The sequence below is a fragment of the Amblyomma maculatum genome, chromosome 1 (assembly GCF_055883805.1).
Source record: "Amblyomma maculatum isolate TAMU_Amacu chromosome 1, ASM5588380v1, whole genome shotgun sequence".
NCBI lineage: Eukaryota > Metazoa > Arthropoda > Arachnida > Ixodida > Ixodidae > Amblyomma > Amblyomma maculatum.
The window spans coordinates 246,571,065-246,591,421 of NC_139344.1; the positions used below are offsets into that span (position 1 = coordinate 246,571,065).

The 20,357-nt window shown below is 46.6% G+C and overlaps 1 protein-coding gene across 2 annotated transcripts in view; it reads right to left on the reverse strand.

Annotated features, from left to right (window-relative positions):
* Positions 1–8,607: 8,607 nt before the first annotated feature.
* The window catches only part of LOC146206157 (putative monocarboxylate transporter 5), a 68,280-nt gene continuing 56,530 nt past the window's right edge, over positions 8,608–20,357 (reverse strand). For both annotated transcript variants that reach the window (XM_084590781.1, XM_084590782.1), the window contains exons 3-5: positions 12,527–12,670; positions 9,814–11,004; positions 8,608–9,100 (exon numbers count right to left, since the gene is read on the reverse strand). In XM_084590781.1, coding sequence (XP_084446907.1) covers positions 8,949–9,100; positions 9,814–11,004; positions 12,527–12,670 — 1,487 coding nt within the window. In that variant the 3' untranslated portion in view covers positions 8,608–8,948. The remainder of the gene's footprint in view (positions 9,101–9,813; positions 11,005–12,526; positions 12,671–20,357) is intronic.

Genomic DNA, 20,357 nt, shown 5'->3' on the forward strand with positions numbered 1-20,357 from the left:
CCATCACCTGCCCTGGAACATTCATGACTGCATTGAACACCTGTACTTCATAAAAACCCACCCCTTATGTAACACCCCGCAAGGGGTCTTTAAGGAAAATAAAGTGATGTGATGTGATGAAACGTGCACACCGTGCATTGAAGAGGTGCTGAAACTCTTTTAAAGCGGTGAATCCCCGGTTGTCTGAAAAAGACAGAGTCGGCCACCTCTTACAGGGTATAGCGGAGGACGTATACAACGTTTTAATCACTAAAGATAACTTGGTTTCTGCCACGGCCGTCATCAAACACGGTTGCATGTTCCAAGCTCCGAAGTTCGACCGTTTGCCTAATGTCACCACGGTCGCAAGCGTGGATTCCCAATTTCCCATGAGCCTCCGAATTTACCCGACATGATTCGACAAATTGTCCGTGGTGAACTCTGCCGGCATCAAGATGTTGTGAGCCGCAGTGCCATTCCCTGTGATAGCTGCTGCCTACAGGCAACTCCGATCCAGCGCTCATTTTCTTGGGGTATTACCGCTCACTCTCATCCTGTCCGTGCACCCCGGAACGACTCCTGTATACGGCCCTGTTTTACTGACTCGTTCCTACTGCAGCGCGCCAGTTCCTCCGCAACGACACCAACGGCTGGACTTTGCTGATCGCTTCGATCCTGTCTCTGAGGAATATTATATTGACCGTGCTCGTGAACCACCCGTTTGTTACCGCTGTGGTATGCTCGGCCACATATCCCAATTCTGCCGCCGCCAGAACCATGCTACCAGCGCCAATGGTCGAATCGTCGACTTAGTTCATAGCCCGACCTTTCCACCCCTTCGGGCCCCCATACCGCTACGCACCACTACGGAACGACTCACCAGCTTCTGACCGGAGCCTGACTCCCCCTGCTCGCCGTTCCCGATGTTCGCCCTCTCCCCGCCGTCCTCCGCCGCCATCGGGAAACTAGCGTGTGCGGCCGATGGAGGTGCGGTCGCCAGGTCATTGATGTTGCTAATTCCTCTACCTGTTGTTATGCTAAAGAACCGTCTGGAAGCGTTAGTGGATAGGTGTCTGCGTTATGACCTTAGTAAATACTGGTGCTACAGTGTCCGTGTTGAGCTTAGATTTTAAGAATCGCCTCGGCCGTAAAATTATATGCTTGGTTGGATAGAACTGTCATATTTCGCGGCGTATATAGGGAGAGAATCGTTGGTTCCGCTTGGTATTTGTTATGTAAATGTTATGTGATTTGTTATGTTATGTTATGTGAAAGTAGTGCCATGTCACGCTTTGGACTGTCAATCATTCCAACGAAGCTGACGTTTGCCGCGTGGTTTGAAACTCGCCGACTTTGAAGAGCGCCTTTCTGTGCCAATCACCGCGTTCAGTGACGGCGCTGCTCGTACAACTAGAAGTCCCGATCTAACCGATTCCCAATTCCTGTCCATGGTAAACAAATCTCTACCCACTAAGATCACCGGATACTGATGGAAGTTGTTTTGGAACATTTGGACGTGTTCGACTTCTCTCGAGATCAGTCACCACCGATTCCACCCTCCCGCACACATCATATGATCGATGGGTCTGCACACCCGATTAGACAGATGCCATACCGTGTCTCACCTTTAGAACGTAAGATAATTGATGAAAAGGTCCATGATGTGCTGCAACAAGGAATTATTCGCGGATCATCGAGCTTGTGGGCCGCCCCTGTGACTCTCGTGAAAAAGAAAATGGCACATGGCGATTTCGTGTCGACTATTGCTATCTGAACGTTGTCACAAAGAAGGATTTTTACCCGCTCCCGCGCGTTGAAGATGCCGTTCACTGTCTCCATTCAGTTTTTTACTATTCATCTGTTGATTTGCGGTCCGGATACTGGAAGATACCGATGCATCCGAAAGACAAGGAGAACACTTCGTTCGTGACTCCAGGTGGGTTATGCGAATTTAATGCAATGCCGTTCGGCCTATGCAACGCTCCGGCTGCCTTTGAAAGCTTTATGGACACCCTTTTGCGTGGACTGAAGTGGCAAATTTGCATGTGTTACCTAGATGACGTAGTCACTTTCGGGAGGATCTTCGTCGAGCATAACAGCCGTTTAGCTGTTGTCCTTAACTGCATGGAGATAGCTTAACTCTAAGAAGTGCCGCTTCGGGGAACGCCAAATCTTTGTGCTTGGGCATTTGGTTGACAAAGAGGGTGTTATGCTCGACCCACAGAATAATGAAGTTGTCAACTGCGCCAAAAAGCCCAAGCCTTTATAAAACCTCAGGAGCTTCTTGGGACTTGGCTCTTACTTTCGGTGCTTCATCCCCAAGTTTGCTGACGTAACCTACCCGCTCACATGTCTCTTGCAGAAAGGTATTCCTTTCAAATGGAGTCCATAATGTGATTCTGCGTTTCTCCAGCTCAAGTTTCTTCTTATCTCGCGGCCCGTATTGCGTCATTTCAGCCCGACAGCTCCCACTGAACACACTAGCGCCAGCGGCATCGGCGTGGCTGCTGGGCTCTTACAACGACATGGAGGAAACCAACACGTTGTCGCCTACGCAAGTCGCACCCTCAGCAAGTCTAAACGAAAATGTACCGTGACAGAGCAAGATTGTCTTGTCATTTTTTGCGGCGTACAGAGTTTTCACCTTTATGGACGTGCCTTTAGAGCCATCGACCATCATCCGCTTTGCTGGCTGGTGAACCTGCGCGAGCCCTGCGGTCGGTTGGCCCGCTGGCCATCACGCCTTCAGGAGTTCAACTTTAGTGTCGTACAAAAGTGGCCGCCAACACTAAGATATTGACTGCCTCTCGCGTCTGCCCCTCGCGTAACTCTTTGTGATGACAACTTTGACGACTATCTTGCCGCCGTTTCCTTACAATTTCCAGATCTTGCCACTTTCCAGCGAGAACAGCGGAAAGATCAAGACTTGGTACCGCTTTTTGAAAAAGCTTGTGATCCGACATCTACGATCCATTACTGTATTTGCGATTGCTCTGCCGAAAAAATTACTTGTCTGGCGTTGTGCGCTTTCTGCTCGCCGTTCCGGCTCCACTCCTCTGTTCTACTGGCAATGTACGATGATGTCACAGCTGGGCACTTGGCGTTTGCCAGGACCCTTACCCGCATTAGGAAACATTTTTACAGACCGAATATGCGTCTCACGACTGAGCGTTAAAGGACCACCTGTGTGCAGTGCCAGCGGTTCAAGCTTCCCACGACTTCTCCGCCGGGCCGTCTACATCCGGTGACACCACCGACCACACCATATGAGCAAGTGGGTGTTGACCTCATAGGCCCGTTTCCCCACTCGCCCAAAGGCAACGCTGGGTCGTCGTATGCGTTGATCATCTCACACGTTACTGTTAAACTGCTGCCATCCCTTCCGCCACCGCCGCTGATGTCTCTTTCTTTCTTCTTTACGCTGCCGTCCTCCGTCATGGGCCTCCTCGTGTCATTATTAGTGACCGTGGCCGCCAGTTCACGGCAGATGTTGTGGAAGAGCTTGTGCGCTTTTGTTCTCTCCAATTCCGTCACTTTACACCGTACCACCTCCAGACAAATGGCCTCGCTGAACGTACAAATCGGACACTGACGAACATGCTTGTGATGTATGTCGACTCTCATCATTCTTATGATGTCGTCACGTTATCCCATGGGATGACGTGACGACATTACATTCATTACATATGCCTATAACCCCTCGAGACATGAAACAACTGCTTATAGCCCATTTTTACCTTCTATATGCTCGTACGCCTCGAAGTTCTCTCGACACCATCTTACTGTTCTTTCTCGACGCCGAGCCTTGTTTCCAGCACCCTCTGCCAAGCTGAAGAGGCTCGTCGGCTCGCCCGTTTATGCACTCTGGTCTCGCAGGACCACTCTAAGCAGCGTTAAGGTCGTCGGCACCAGGATGTTTGCTACTTTCCCGGAGACTTGCATGGCTCTGGACGCCTCTCCGCAAGCGTGCTTTGTCTCAGAAACTGTTGTCGCACTACAATGGCCTATTTATTGCGCTCACTCGTGGATCAATGACTTGAATTACGTGGTGTCTCGCCAATCTTCCCAAGGCCGCCCCTCTCTGCAAACACAAGTTATTCATGTCGCAAGGATGAAGCTCCACCACTCTCGGGACTCTGACTGGCAGTCTAGGGGGCTTCGACTGCAAAGGGGGAAATGGCAAGAAGCGCCGAAGAAAAAGAAAAAAAGGAAGTGTGAGGAAGAGGAAGAAGCTCGCCACCTTTCCGTTAATGCATCAGGCTAAGGTAGAGCCACCCCTGTAAATAAACCTTAGCATTATTATTACTAACATCAGTACACGTAACAAACACATGTTAGTAAGTCATACGCTCCACAATGCGTTCACTGTAGGTACCACTCTAACACGTTTGGTCCCGACGAGGGGTTGCGAAATAAAGGCAATAAAGACGAAAAAAAAAATCAAAACTTCGTGGCCTATTAGTTGCGTGCCCGTTTGGCATACAGAGAGCCTAGGTTCGAACCCTAATGACGACGAATTTATTTCCTTGAATTACTGCTAATTTCTGAAGCATGTTAATTAGAGGAACCTCATCGCCAAATTTATCATCATTTGGACCCTTCCTCAATTAGTTATATAGCTCTTTTTATTAATTTTATAATATAGATTATTTTCACAGAGTAGCTCCGCAGAGAATAGTTGAGGAAATTATAGGCACTTCTCGGAGACCCATCATTGATGTCCGGAGTACAGGCCTCTGCGACTGCGGCATGCAGGTTAACAGCGCTAGAGACAAGTGTGCTTACCTCTCAACCGAGGAACTACCTTTTATGATTTTCCTTGACGAAAGCCGGGCCCCGGCCGAAACGTCGGAAATAAACCGTTGTTTTCGTTTGTGCGCCCCTACCTCATCTTATACATATTTCTGGATCCTGAAAGAATTTTATGATATATATATATATATATATATATATATATATATACATGACCCATTAGTCACAAGCAAACCATGTATATATATTTCTTTGGTTGATTGTTCAACATTTGCTCATTGTAAGAGATAAGCACACTTGTCTAGAAATTTCAAGCAGTGCGTTGCGGAGCAACTTAAATCTTAAAGCAGTTATTTTGCTACGAGCAATATGCTTGTGCCTGCAGTTATACTGTACGTCTATCCATGCAGCTTTGCTAGAGCGGAGGGATTGTCTGTGAAACGATGCCACTGCTTTAAACTAGTCCAGTTTCTGGGACATTTTCTAGCTGTGCGGCAGCTGCGAGAGATGTAAGATGCTGTTATGTGCATGTTGATGGTAAGGGTCTAAACTTACGATGCCGGGCAAACATTTGCTTTTAAAGTTTCTCGTGCTCTCGCAGCGAATAGGTGGAAACTCAGTGGCGTACGTTAAAAGAAAAAAAAAAAACTGCAAAGCTGAAAGCTTTCTGAAGGAGGATCTGGAGTAATATTGATAGTTATGATGGTTTGTTACGTATACAGTGTGTAAGAAAATTATCTTCGTATACTTTTTCCTAGAATTTATCCAAAATGTATCGCCATGATTTCGCTTCGTTTCCTCTGACATCTCTCTAGCGCCCTAGACGAGTATGTTCGCCTCTCTTGGCTCACTGGTTTGGTCATCGGTGTCTTGATATGTAAGTAGGAGCGTAGTCGTCTTCAGGAGGCATGATTTGCCTGCCTCCTTTTGCCTCTATTCGCATGTTGTAAATATGGTCAAATAAACACTTACTTAATTCAAATACTTGGGCATGGCGAGGAGAAATTACGCAGTAGCTGTCAAAGGCTACTTGTGGCGCTTTGCAGCTACATGAACATGAACCACGGTGGAGACATGAACCGATAACAAGAAAAAAAGAACACTGTCACGTGCTAGAGCGCAGAGCAGTGCGCTTGCATATCAGGTGTCAATTAAACGAACTGAGGGGCGCGCCTTCTGTCTTGCTTCAAGAGCTTTTCCTTTTTTTTTTTTTTCTTTGTCGCGGAAGTTTTCAATGGGCCTCCCCTTAGTCGATTAGTTTTGAAATTGGCTACCGCACTCACCTTGGTTCATGTTCTGGGGTTGCGCGGGACGGACCACTAAGGGTTTCTAGTCACAGCTCCGTCATTTCAAGTCACCTAGTATATGACTGTATTCAGCCACAAAAGCGGTCAGTGACTCCGAACGCAAGGTCTAAATTTATCTTTACCTGAAAACTTCTCTCTGAAAATGCACGCGGAGGCACTCTAAAGAGTCGGGAAAAAAGAAACACTTTCCTCGATACGTGAAGGTGTTTTGGGCGTTGCGGCGGTACTTCGTTAAGCAGGAAGGTTAAACGAGTCTCCTCCAAATAGTGCTGGGTAAATACAGTGCGGTGTTGTCTTGCGAAAGTGACAGTTACGCAGCAGTACGAATATCGCAGCATTAGCTTGCGGGGGGAGTTCCGCACGGACGACCTTCAGGGCGCACCTGAGTTTGTAAGAGAAACTATTTTTCAGCAAGAAAAGCGTAAACATGCCAGCACGTGGCTTTGGAGGGTTTTTGTCCATCGTTACACGTGCGCTGCTCAAATATCTTCCAGCAGGTGGTGTTAGCTGACAGGATGTTATTCTGGTTATCACGAAGTAAATACAAAAAACAAGGGAAGTAAGGGAGTTATGAAGCCTTCTTGCTGAATAACATATTTGAAGCGCTTGTCGTTAGGGACATTCTGTGACCGTGAAAGGCTGCACGGTAGATCTAGTGGCAGGGAGGACTCCAGTACAAGTTCTCCGCTAGCATCCTAGCCTCGCATCACGCTATTTCGAAGTCGATCCCAGCGCACTTAAGCTACATCTTCCCCTTTTTTTGGAAGAAAAATATAAATGATGAATGGGAAAGATGCGGGATATTTGCGATGATTGATCGTCATTTTAACAACGTAGATGCAAGTCGGCAGTACAGGTTAAAAATAAAAACGCGATTGTCGCCGATATGTGAGCGTGACAGCCAAAATACTCCTCAAACACTCCTGATTGTTTTTCGTAGTTAGACAGTTTTTAAACGAAGCCTGAGGCTACTTCACTCACTTTATAAATTGGCCGCAGTCAGGCATCCTGACATGAACATATTTCCGATGGCCTCTCTGCACACTGAAGACAACGCCAACTCTTTTTTTTTTTTCGTTTGTCGCATCAGTTGGAGTACCAGGGGCTTTTTTGGTTTGTGGGGTTTAACGTCCCAAAGCGACTCAGGCTATGAGAGACGCCGTAGTGGGGGACTCCGAAAATTTCGACCACCTGGGGTTCTTTAACGTGCGCTGACATCGCACAGCGCACGGACGCCACTTTCGTTTCGCCTCCATCGAAACTTTTTTAAAAACATTGAAGATTCTTTTTTTTTTTTCTTCAAAGCTTGTTACAGACAGCACAACGTGATTGCACAAATACGAATTCGTGAAACTCGCGACCCCAACATCAAAGATGCCCCTCCATGCTCTAGATTCCTGGGGCACTTTGACGATCGACAACCTCGCCCTTTCGACGCACCACGGGACTGGCTTCTTCGCCCGAGTATATAACTTTCTCTTATCTCAGAAAAAAAAAAAAAAAAAAAAAGAAAGGAAACGCCTGACGTGGGGACGGAAATAAACACAAGCTGCACAGGAATGAACAGAAAGGAAAAACTGTGTTTATAGTCAGCCGCGCTCTCCTGCCTTCCCCTCGCAAGGGGCAACGCGTGAATACCTCTCAAGCAGCGCTAGCCTGTTGGCCTTTTGCTCCGATGCCGCCTCGCTCTCGCGAGGAGACGATGGATCGAGAGCTGGGTATCTATCGCGTCCGTGAAATAGCGCAGTCGTTAACGCCTGCAGCTCCAGAGAGAAGCCCGGGGGCTACCTGCTGTCGCAACGCTAAATGCGCCCCCGCTAATGGAACGGCAGCCCAAGCGCGGCGCTCAATGTCAGCCCCACGCGCGCGAACAGTGTCTCGGGTGACGTACAGTCGAGGGCCGCGTGGCGACAGCGGCGACGGATGTATGCGGGCAACACGACGCTGCGGCGCTGTCATGACGCCGACAAGGCCAAACACGGGGCTCACTGTGGGGCAACCTGTTGAAATATACATGACATCGTGCGGTAATCATTCCTGTCCTACTCATATGCTCCGCTGCCTCCTCGTCCGCGTCTCCCGAAAACGTAATTCACAGAGCTTCTCTACATACACCCATCCACATGGGTGGCGTTTGGAACGCGCCCCTCTAGTTGCACATTTCCCTCTTTTCTTTTTCACTTCGCAGCGCGAAATCCCGTTTCTCCTTTTATATACATATATAGAGAGACGAAGCGCAGAAAAACAAATCTTAACAGAATGAAGCGATGCGGCTAAAATAATATTTTTGAGCTGAGGTTCGTGCATTTCATACCGGCAACTGCATCAAGACTCTATAGAAGTGCACACTAGCAAGAACACGAAATTTCTGTAGGTGTCTTGACGACATTATAGCTAATATACTGCAGAGAAAAATAAAACTCTAATTGATGCAGTGTCATATACAGATAACTTATTAGTGAACGATCACTGCTCCTAGCACATCCCCCGCCTACTTGACAGCCCCGTAAGTTTCTAAATCTTTAAACATCTACGATAGAACTGGGTTCTGCAAATCAACAGACAGGAATGGTGGCACGTAAGTTAATAAAGAATGTGGCATTTAATAACACACACAAAAAAAAAAATATTTCGCGAAGACACAGCAAGACCTCCAGGTCAGTACGAGCATATACCCGCAGCCCAGCCCGGCAACAGTTCGGTGCAGTGTCTCTCACAGTCGAAGCGGGGGAAGTGAAGAACGCTGTTGCGGTTTCAGTTTCTCCTCATTGCCACCAAACGCGGTCAGAGCACACGGCACAAGGAGCACACGGGCTGAACGTTTCCTTCGCACACGTTGTCCGATCCTATTGTTTGTGGAACTGCACGTCTTAAGTCACTTTTTGCACTCACAACACGCACGGAAACATTTCACACTTCTTGCGGTTGGGGAGGCGCTTTCCCGAACGTCCGCGCCTTCTCCACCATTGGTCCGATAAACCATATCAGCGAAGACAGAATGCATGCCGCCGCCATGCTGTAGAAGAGGCCATCGTAGCTGTGCCAGTTGTCCTTGAAGTAACCTGCAAAAGGAAGTTCGGAATGATGGACAATCTGTCGGTCTACTGACCGCCAGGCACGCGTCAAGGCTCGCGGCTCATTATATTCATATAGTGTCTGTTTTCCTTCTCAGAGAGCGGACAGCCCGGGGAATCAGTGTCGATTCCAGAGCACACCGACGAGCGCACGCATTGCTCAACGTGCTAGGAGAAAAAGTTTGCCGCGGGAATGGAAAAGCGGAATGCAAATTATATGGGAAAGTTTTTGTGATGCTTCGAACACGCAGATTATATATATATATATATATATATATATATATATATATATATATTAAGATTGTATAATGCGCTTGCTTATTCTTTGCTCGGGGGACAGTAGATGAACCTATGCCTAAAATTACTGTGAACGATTACATGCTATCATAAAAACCAGTTGCAGGAAGTTTTTTAATTAGTGAACACCCCATTTAAATTGTTTTCCACGTATTCCACATTTAGGTCCCCAGGGTCCATCGTACGGGGGTAAAAGTCAGGCTGCTCTCACGCCCCGAAAAGTACACCCCAAAAATTATCAAGAAACAAATTCCACTGGTGCAAATTATACAAGCCATAGTTGGCGCAGTGAGAATACTGGGCGCAGAGCTCGGCACGCGATATATCTACGTCCCATGAAGTCAACGGCAGATGATTTAGTGCGACTGCAATTAAATAAATAGCGCGGCAAATTACGAACTCACCTATGATGAATGGTCGCATCAATGAAGCGATGCCAATGAACATGTTGGACATTCCGAAAGCCATGACAGCCAGGTGAGGTCCCAAGAACTCGGTGAGAAGAACGGGAGACATAAATATAAGCCCACCGGTCACAAGACCAAAGAGCAGGGTCATCAGCACAAAGGACCAGTAGCTGTCCATTGAAGGCATGACGAGCATTGTCAATCCTGTGATAAACCCCCCGCAAATAAAGATTCCTTTATTGTCGATAATTTTCTTGTACGCCAACAGGCCAGGAATAGGTTTGCTGAATAGGTCCGTTATGCCGTACACAGACAACAGAAACACCCCTTCACTTTGCGTCAGACCTTTGTCCGTAGCGTAGTCTGGAACGATGATGATGAAGGTGGTGAACACGAAGAAGAAGCCCACTGCCGAGGCGGTCACCAGGATGAAATGGTAATTTCGCAGCAGCTTCAGGTCATTAAGCACAACACGGATCAAATTTCCGCACACAGTGGAGCCAGCGTTGTCGGCGTCGGCCGGCGACACCTGGAGAGACTGCTTGCCGTTCTGCCAGCTGTCGGGTGCAGTGTCGGGAGCTGGCCAAGTCTCCCAAAGCGGTTCCAGGGGGCTGGGGTCGTTCAGTTTCTTCAGGCTGGTCGCGGGGCTGCACGGGCGGTGCTGGTCAAGATGCTCTTCCCGGCTGTGCCACTGGTCGCCGTCGGACAGCACCATGCACAGGCCGGACACAGACACCGCGCATGCCGAAGCGCTATCGTCCGCGAAGGCCGAACGGATGGACATGCGTGAAGAGTAGCGCCTCGCGAAGTTTCCGCCGTGAGGGTTGGAAGTGCCGTTCTGGAAAGGGTGGAAGTCGAGACTCTGGCACTTCTCGCGCAGCGGTTCGAGCATCTTCTCCTGCTCAGCCTCTGGCTTCGACTCGTCGACTTCATTTTCCTTGTGCGGCTCCTTGGAAAGGGGAGTCAGCAAGATGGAGCCCATGACTCCGTGCAATATGGTGGCACCGTAGATGAGCAGCGCTCCGCGCAGTCCGAACTCGTTGATAAGGTACTCCAGCAGCGCAGGCCAGAAAAAGGAGCCAATGGTGGAGCCCGAGTAGGCCACTCCGCAGGCAATGGCGCGGTGGTTCTCGAAGCATTGAGTAAGTAGCAGTGGCGTCAAGTTGCAGACCATGCCCGTCCCTATGCCTGCGGAAGTCGAAGAAAGGTGACCATTTAACACAGGCACATAATCATAATATATATATATATATATATATATATATATATATATATATATATATATATCGTGCGCACATGGCCATACCTTTGCTCATTTCAGTTATGAATCTGCGCCGTGGCGTGTCGCTGTATGCGAAGAATGACACGCGGTAAGGACGGTGAATTAAAGAAAAAAATCCATATTGACTATATTAACTTCCTCATATTTCAAAATTCGTCTTTTGTATGGTTTTGAAAATTGCGCTTTAAATCATCAGTACCTGTGCTTTCTTCTCCATCCGTTGCCTTTTGGAACACTCGTTAAGTGCTACTGCTTTGTAATAGAAGGTTTCTAGCTAGAATGAAGCCCCACTTAAATATATATATATATATATATATATATTCCCATCAATCCGGATCCCTCTGCTGCGGCGTCCCTAACAGGCAATGTGTTGCCTCCGGAGATTAAGCCCCTCCGCCTCAACTGAAATTTAAATGTATCCATACTTTCAACTTGCCTACTACTTAAAAAAAAAAAAAAAAAACGAGTGTAAAATATTGAAAATTTATAAGAACTGAATTTTGTGTAGGTTGCCATTTTATCCCCCCCCCCCCCCCCCCTTCCCTGGAATGACGGTTTCAAAACGGCATGGCAAGTGATCTCATTGCATGAGTGATCACAACGCATTTAGTAAATTACAGCTGCATTCACTAACGCTTAAACAAAAGTGCAGTTCTTTAATCGTGCGATTTCTTCATAAAACTCTGTTAAATTATTGACTTTGAACATATTCTTATTTTATTACAGGCAAAAAATTACGCCGTTAGGCAGGTGAACTGCTTGCTATCACACACGGGAAGAGATAAGCAAATATTTGTGACGCAGATTTGCACCAATTTATTAGCGTACAACATTCGTTTCAAAGCCAAACAGAGAGCAAAAACAAAAACAAGCGTCTCAAGGCGCTCGCCTTTGCTATACGCGTCAGAATAGCGTTGAAAAAAAGACAAAGGCACGAAGCCTTAGTTTTTCTGCGCTGTTTGGCAACGAACTCTGCGTGTCGGGAAAGAACAATAGAGTGGAGAAAGAAGCGCGACAAAGAAAGCAGTGAAGCAGAAAGAAAGGACGTGGACAGGAGCCAGATTCTGACTATTTACCGAATTGCTTGCCAACATAATTTATCAGCTGCTGCCAGCATCAACACTTGCTTTAGAGACAATAATGTGTATTGCCAGGAAACAATGTCAAAGAAAAGCGAAACTGGCATAAAAACACCTCAAAGGTCCGCGTCCACCAAAAGTATAAATCTTCACAATCGGCTGGAAGCTAATGCCTGTCCAGACCATATGTTTGTCTTTTCATTTTATAAGGGGTGCGCTCATTCTCGGCCTCTGCCTGATGCACACACACACCACAGTTGGCCTTTAATACGTGCCAGCTAGTGATGCAGCCAAAGGGAAGAGGGGGAGGGGGGGGGGGGGGTAAATCATTCGCGATGCCAGTACTGACCGTAAAACACTCCGAGAAGTACGACGACGACGGTGATGTCCTCCGTGAAAAAACAGCAGCTGATGGCGATAGCTGTGGTCGCCACTCCTGCCGTCACGATTACTCTTATCGACAGTAGTCGACTCAGGGCGCCGGCAAATGGTCCTGGGACGAAACAAATAGGAGACAGTTCGGCGCAGTGTACGTATAGATCAATGCTGTGTAATACAGCGAGCACATGTATCCGCCTAGTTTTGCACTTTGTGCAGTGACCGCCAATGCCAGTGACCTGGCAGCTGCGTGAACGGCAGGTATACCAGCTGCCGTTCGTAACTAGAATAATTAGAGGCATATTTAGCTGTGTTAAGCTTCTTAGCCAAGCTGATCGGTCACTGGACAACAGTAAGTACCTTCACGCGCAGGCGACGTGTTATGAAAAGAAGCATAGTGATGCACCAATGTAACGGTATAGTTGCGCGGCAACGAATTCCTAACAAGGAACGATAACTTCAAATGTCCCACGACGCAAAAAGGAAGCAGCCCCTGAGCGGTGGCTAAGGGTTTATGGCGCTCACGACTGCTTAGCCCAAGGTCGTGGGATCGAATCCCAACCGCAGCGGTCGCAATTCAGCGGAGATGAAATCCAAAAACGTCTGCATGCTGCGTAATGTGACTGCACGTTAAAGAACCTCGGCTGGTCGAAATTGATCCGGAGTCCTCCACTACAGCATCCATCATAGGTTTTATACACTTTTGGGTCATTCCGCACACACAAAAAAACAACAGACTTTGCATTCAACAATCTTCGATTTCTTAAAAAATAAAATCATGGCTATTGAATTACTAGGATAAACACTACTCCAGCTTCTTTTTAGCTGAAAACATTTAAACTACATGTTAAGCTCGCAAACGCCAGCAAATCTTTCTTCAATCAAAAAATTCTTAAGATAAATTTTTACGCATGAATATTATTTTTTTTTTGTGTGTAAATAAAAGCAATCTTGTTTTCATACTCTACGACTTGAAATGAATTTGTTTTATTTTTTCCTCAAACATAAAGCAAGGGAATGGGTACAAGACAATGGGATTTTTTTAATATTTGATCAACATTTGTGTTCTAACAGTCATTCCAACTATATCGCCAAGCTGTGAAGAAGGCACTGAAGGCGATAAAATGTCCTGCAGATCAAAAAACGCAAGCATGTCAGAAAAAACAAAACAAAAGAAAACATTTTGCGTGTAGACAGGCTGTTTGCGGCATATTAAGTCGTCAGTGCATATTAGACGTTTCCAGTCGACACATGAAGAACAGTGCGTCGCACAATCTCATTCAATCGCATTTAGTTCAGGAAGTTTAATCAGAAAGCTGTTACTTTCAACGAGAAATAATTTTTTAAATTTCAGTCTTTGTGTCCAACGTTGCAGTGTACACTGGAGCCGAGGTTCTTATAGAATGGTCATTTTACAGCCTTGCGTATTATATATATATATATATATATATATATATATATATATATATATATATATATATATATATATATATATATATATATATATATATATATATATATATATAAGCTATATATATATATATATATATAGCTTTTCCTAGTAGCGCAATAAAGCACGATTTGTTTTAAAGAAATGGAAGATGGTCCATGCATGCGCAGTCTTGGCAAGTTCACGTGCAACAACTCTTTCAGAGTTTAAAAAAAAAAAAAAAAAAAAAAAAAAAAAAACGAATGATGAGTAGTGTGCGAAAGCCGTTTCACACGCGCAGGCTATGTAACCAGCCGAATCCAAAGTGAGAGGATAACTGTCATCGTGAACCTAGTAATTAACAATTGTTAATTAACTTTTGCTATTTGCAATAATCGCGCAAGTTTCTTCTGGAAACCTACGAGGTTGTTGCTATTCCTTACTGCTGCATTTGGTAGAATTCTCCTTTTACACACATACTCCGAGATACTACCTTCCAAAAAACCCGCCGCGGTGGTACAGTGGTTAGGGCGCTCGACTACTGTGCCCAACAATGCGGGATCGAATCCCGGCCGCGACAGCCGCTTCTTGATGGAAGCGAAAAAAAAAAAGCAAGGCGCCTGTGTGCTGTGCGATGTCAGTGAGCGTTAATGAGCCCCAGGTGGTCGAAATTTCCGGAGCCCTCCACTACGGCGTCTCATATAGCCTGAGTTCCATAAACCAAACCAAACTTTCTTCATGTTAAAGAACCCCAGGCGGTCGAAGTTTCCGGAGCCTGGCCTCCACTACGGCTTCTCTCATAGCCTGAGTCAGTTTAGGACGTTAACCTCATAAGCCAAACCAAACCAAACTGTCTTGCAAAATTCCCGCGCGCTTAATACACATGATAACACATGCAAAATGAAGGCGATCGACGCGATATCGGCGAGTCTCTTCCGTAGCGCGACGCAGCCGTCATATATATGCGCTTCTTCTATTTCGATAATGAAAGGTGGAAGGAATAATGTAATAGTTATACACCAGTAGCACTACACCGCTGGCAGGCGAAATGCCGAACGCAAGAGGGCGTCACAATAACAGCATTTGTGCGTCGGTTGTCATCGCTTGTGCACGCGTAATTACGCGCGTTGAGTTGAAAGTTTGGAGGCGAATACCTCACAGGACGCAAGTACAAGAAGCATTCTACACAACGGAGCAGTCATGGAATGTGAATGCCTCTAAATTTTCAACATGACAGGCTCGCTATCTGCAGCGAGCAGAAAGGTTATTGACATTAGAAAGTTAGGCGGTTTACTATAAGAAGTATGCTGTCAAATTGTTCCGTAATGCTCATTGTTCGCTTATAGAAAACCCTGAAAGTAATTTTGTACACGATATATAGATAGCGCTGATGGTCTTTTTTTCCAAGTTCGCCCAGACGAATAGATTTCGACAAAGGAAAAATGTCTATAAACGGGGCATGAATGTAATGCCCACCCCGTAAAGCTCAAATGAGCATCTGACCATTGGGATTTAGCTCGGTGTACCGGCGCTGCAAATAAAGTAAGAAGCACATAAAACTCTTCGCGATGCCGGCATGTCGCCGAAGGAGTATTCAGCGTACACGCACACAAAGGAAGCCGTGCTTTCTCTGCGATCATTTGAATGCGGTGACATTACAAAAAAAAAAAAATGAGCGAATGCCAAGGGCATCGCTGCCATGATCCAAAGTGCGAGGGCGCCGGTTGCGCATACAAGCGCGCACGCTGTCAGTCGTTGAAACAGCAGTCAGCCAGCCGTGCGCAAATATCTTGGACCTTTGTCTCGCGCGGACAAGGTCGCACGGGTGTACCCCCTCAATCCGCCGTAACGACAGCTGCCGCCGACAGAAGACGAATCCTCGTCCTGTACAGATGCGTCCAGCGGGCCGTAGCCGAAGCGAACAGCGAAGTTGGCGCTCGTTTCTTCCTACTTGATGTATCGCCGAAGCACGCCACGTGCACGTCTACGTCATGCGCTGTGCTCGAAAGACGAATTGCCCAACGCGGAAGTGGCATGGCCGCCACCCACTGACGGCGGCCAGCTACCGGGAAAGACATTGGGCAAGCCCCGGCGACCCCGGCACCTGCTTTCCTCGCTCATAATCGTCCCCTGTGAGCACATCTGCATACACTCCATGATGTTCCTCTTAGGTCAGAGTTCTTCGTCACCAGACTGAGTAATCGTTTGGTGTCGTACAGGCGTTCGAGTCCGGCTTAGCTAATTCTGCACAACGTCCTTTTATACGCGCGTGTTGCAAGTTCCTTGAGCTCATGAGCGTCACTAACCTGTAATCTGACTGTCTCGGCAATTACCTGCGATACTTCGGCGGTATGTGCGAGGTCTCCCTCTTCGCCCTCACACTACAACCTAACTAACTCGGCAATTGATAGCGTCACGCATGTCCTGGTTGCGCATTCTCTAATTGGGTAAACTTTTCTTTTGAGCATATCTTTCTCAAGAGAGCAATATACGTGAAATACCTGGCACCATCTGCTAATGCAAATGGGTGATAATTCAGTATTTATTGCAACATATTCATGATATTTACAGCCACGCTGACAGCATGTCACGAGCATTTTTCGCTCTCGATAGTTGCTTCAGCAAACCAATACTATGTGCATCGAGTGTTGTTTCACTTCGAATGTATTTGATAACAGGTTTGTAGAGTAAAGCTGAAAAAAATGAGCAATAATCGATATCGGCGCTGTCATTGATTTTTGAAAGCGCTTCCTCCGATATATTCGCCGAGAAATGTGGCGTTGGTACCACTTTTCATTTCATGAAATTTTGGCGGCAAGCTGTCACTACACTCTGCACAGAATGTAACCGTAGAAGCAAACGGCGACTGGAATCCGAACATGCGAAGCAGCTATTCCCTAAATGGAAATACAAACAGGTTGAAATCCCGCCGGTGCGATTCAAGAAATTCTTTTCTGAGCTCATGCATCAACTACGGGCGTACACGGAAGCTCTTTAGCGGTTCGTTGAGAACCTGCAAAATGTACAGTCGCGGACAAAAGTGTTATACTCCACGCGAATCGCAACGATTGCATTTTTTCAGTATAAAAAAATGTGCCACACAAAATTGTTTGGACTAGATGGAAAGTATATCAAGGAGGGTACCGTTATGCATATCTCAGAAATAACTGCTTCTCTGTCAGAAAAATCTGGCGGGCAGTTTTTTCGCAATGCGTGGAATATATCACTTTTGTCCGCGGGGGTACAAACCAGCCGGTTTCCAGCTTCAGCGGAAATCCTGTTGCCACGGAAAAATCATGACAACGACGTTGTCACAATCTTTACTGCGCCCGCAAGGAACTAAGTGCTCATGCACGCGGTATACACATGTACGAAATAGTACCGACAGCGCCACATGGTAACGATATGCTGAAACATTTCAATGCGAAGGCCCACTGCTCGTAAGTAACAGCCGAAATTATCTTTAAACCATCGTAATGTTCTTTTTTCAGTACTCAGCGTTAATGCTCCTTCGAATTCCGCACTGCTTGCAACTTGATAAAAAATAAGCTTTAAATCTTCTTCGTTTTTGTTTTTTTTCTGAGAAACTTCTAAGGCGTACGGATGCTCTAATCAGGAAGAGTTCTTAGGTGTTCCAGTTCTTCGTATCCCGCACGTGGAGAAAGTAGAGACCGTTCGTCTTCTTTGTCCGCGTGCAAAGTGAACGCGACAAGCGGTCGTTTTCTTCATATGCATACTTCCTGCTTCTGCTACCATATGCGCTGCATAAAAATGCACGAAACATCATCTGCAGCTTGCAGGTCTTGTCTAGATTTCCTGCGTATTTGGGGAGAGTGCTGACTAAATTTTGTCTTCCGGGCTGTAACTATTTTTGTTTTACGATGAGAGGTATAGAGGTTGCATCCACATTAATGTTTGGAACGCTTATTTTCCAGACAGTCACGGATTTTCGGTGTACCACCAACGCCTGTGCACTCTTCGTAATATGCTTACACATATTGCATATAGCTTTAAACGAAAAAAAAAGCTCTCCGTAGGCTCGCTAAATAGTCATGCTCTTTTTTTTTTTAATAATTGGTTCGCAGGAAGGGAAAGGCACAGTGTCTGGCACGCTATATAGTTCTGTAGACACCTGAATCGCGCCGTAAAGGAAGTGAGGAAGGTGGAAGTGAAGGTGGAAAGAGAGAAAGGGAGCCATATTGGAGGGCTACGGAGTAATTTCGACTACCTGGGAATCTTGAACGTGCGCTGACATCGCACAGCACACGGACGCCACTTCGTTTCGCCGCCATCGAAACGCAGCCGCCGTGGTCGGAATCGAACCCGGGGACTCCGGCACAGTAGTCTGGCGTCTTAACACTGCACCACCACGGCGGGGCGCCATGATATTTGATTACTACATTTTTTTTTTTTTTTTTTACGCGTCAGAGGAGTGCCGTGGGCTGAAGCTCAGGGTACTTTGATTTTCCGTATCCCGCTTCCATCTAAATGAAACCGCTGTGGCCGGGATCGAGTACGCGAACCCCTAATCAGTAAGCCCAACTCCGAAGCCACTACGCCGCTATGTAGCGTATCTGACTGTGCTGTCAGTATAATATCGCTTTGATCTCATGGAGAGATGTCAGACCAACTAGCTCTCCAGTTCATGTTGTATAGCTTTGATCTCTACCATTCCTGCATGGTAGAATTCGTGCGTTCACTAAACGCTAGCAACAAATAAGACTGAAAACTATCTTTTTAAAACGACATGCATACAAATAAGGGGGGACACTTAAGCTCCGTCTTTAAGGGTGTGGCAGAGAGAGTAAAATACTCCCGTCTGCAGTTTCCCTTGTGGATCCTGATGAATCATGCACGCACTTTACAGCCCCCTTATTCACTGATCCCTTGATGTGTGCTTCTCTTATCCCACACGTACCATTATCATACAGCTACCACAGCTGAATTAGCATCTCGCCCTCGCATCTCAAAGTAGCCACTCGAGTTGACAGCTCTTTCCTACTTGCTCGGCCTGTCACCGGCCAACTATCACCTGCCAGGGGCACGATCCTGATTTTTCGTCCACAAAGCCGACATCGGATTTTTTAGTGTACGGAGCCTTTACGCGGTCGCTTTAAAACAAACGACGTAGACACAGCATAATGGAGCGCATGCATTTGGCAGCTGCTAGTCGTACACTGCGGGTCAGACTATACCGGCCATCTTCAGCAGTGACCGAATTGTCAAAGCAGCTGAGGCTGCACACGCTCCAACTGCACGGGCGAGTTTTTAATTATTAATGCTCTATTCTGGCATCGCCTTTGGTTCTGTATAGGCTTCAGCATTGTGAGCGAAAAATGGCGGTTATGGCACTGGCAGGTGACATGGCCACGAACTGATTGGTCGGTGGGCTCCCATGGCCACGAACTGATTGGTCGGTGGGCTGTGTGACGTCAGGGATCACCTAAAATGCCCGAGATGAAAGAAGCTGACAACTGGGACAGCTCATTTGAAATGGGATGTTGAGATAAAGATAAAACTCACCCGGGACGCTTGGATCCCAAGTCGGACACGCCACTCCTATGGGCCACGCACGCACGTTCGTAGGTTTGGTTAAAGCAAGACTTATCTGTTTCGCACAATGTGGTATACATCTTATGACTATTTGCCCACGTAACACCTGTCCCTGTATAGTAATGAGCATGCGTGAGATACTAGAGGCACAAGTTATGAGACTGCCTAGTAGCAGAGTGCATGAGCGTGAACAAGGGACCGCAAGGAGGGCCGGAGACGGCCGCCACTAAGGCTGCCGCGTCATATGCTTAATGGCTGAGATTAGGTGTCTGAAAAATTCCTTTATATCCACGTGCGTTTAACTACTTTTTCGTGGATATCAAATCAGGATCGAGAGATCCAAAATGAAATGTATGTATTTTGAACAGTGTTTTAAATTTCAAAGCCATTATTTTTATTGCGACATGCAAGCTTCGGGACCTATTGTGTCCAAACGTTGTCACATGAGAATATCCGTTGTGGCTTTGCACACTGAACGTTCCTGCAGTTGCACGCTTATACCTTATACTCTTCCTGACTCGCATGCACATCATTTTTTAGTTGCGCAAGACAGAGATAGAGAAAAGAGAGAAGGTATATAAAACAAAACAGAATTAAAGCTAGCAAAAACTGACAAAAGCTATATCGGATCGGATTCAAGAGTGCACCGACACGACAGCTATTGAGAAACTATATATAGCTACCATATTTCGCATCTCTTCGAGCCATTGTTTCAATTATTATATGTAATTTAATCTCCTTTTAAGCAAAATCATAATTCCAGCGACCACGGCAACGTATGCCATGCGGGGTTTAGCTTCCCGAAGCGACATCGTAGTGG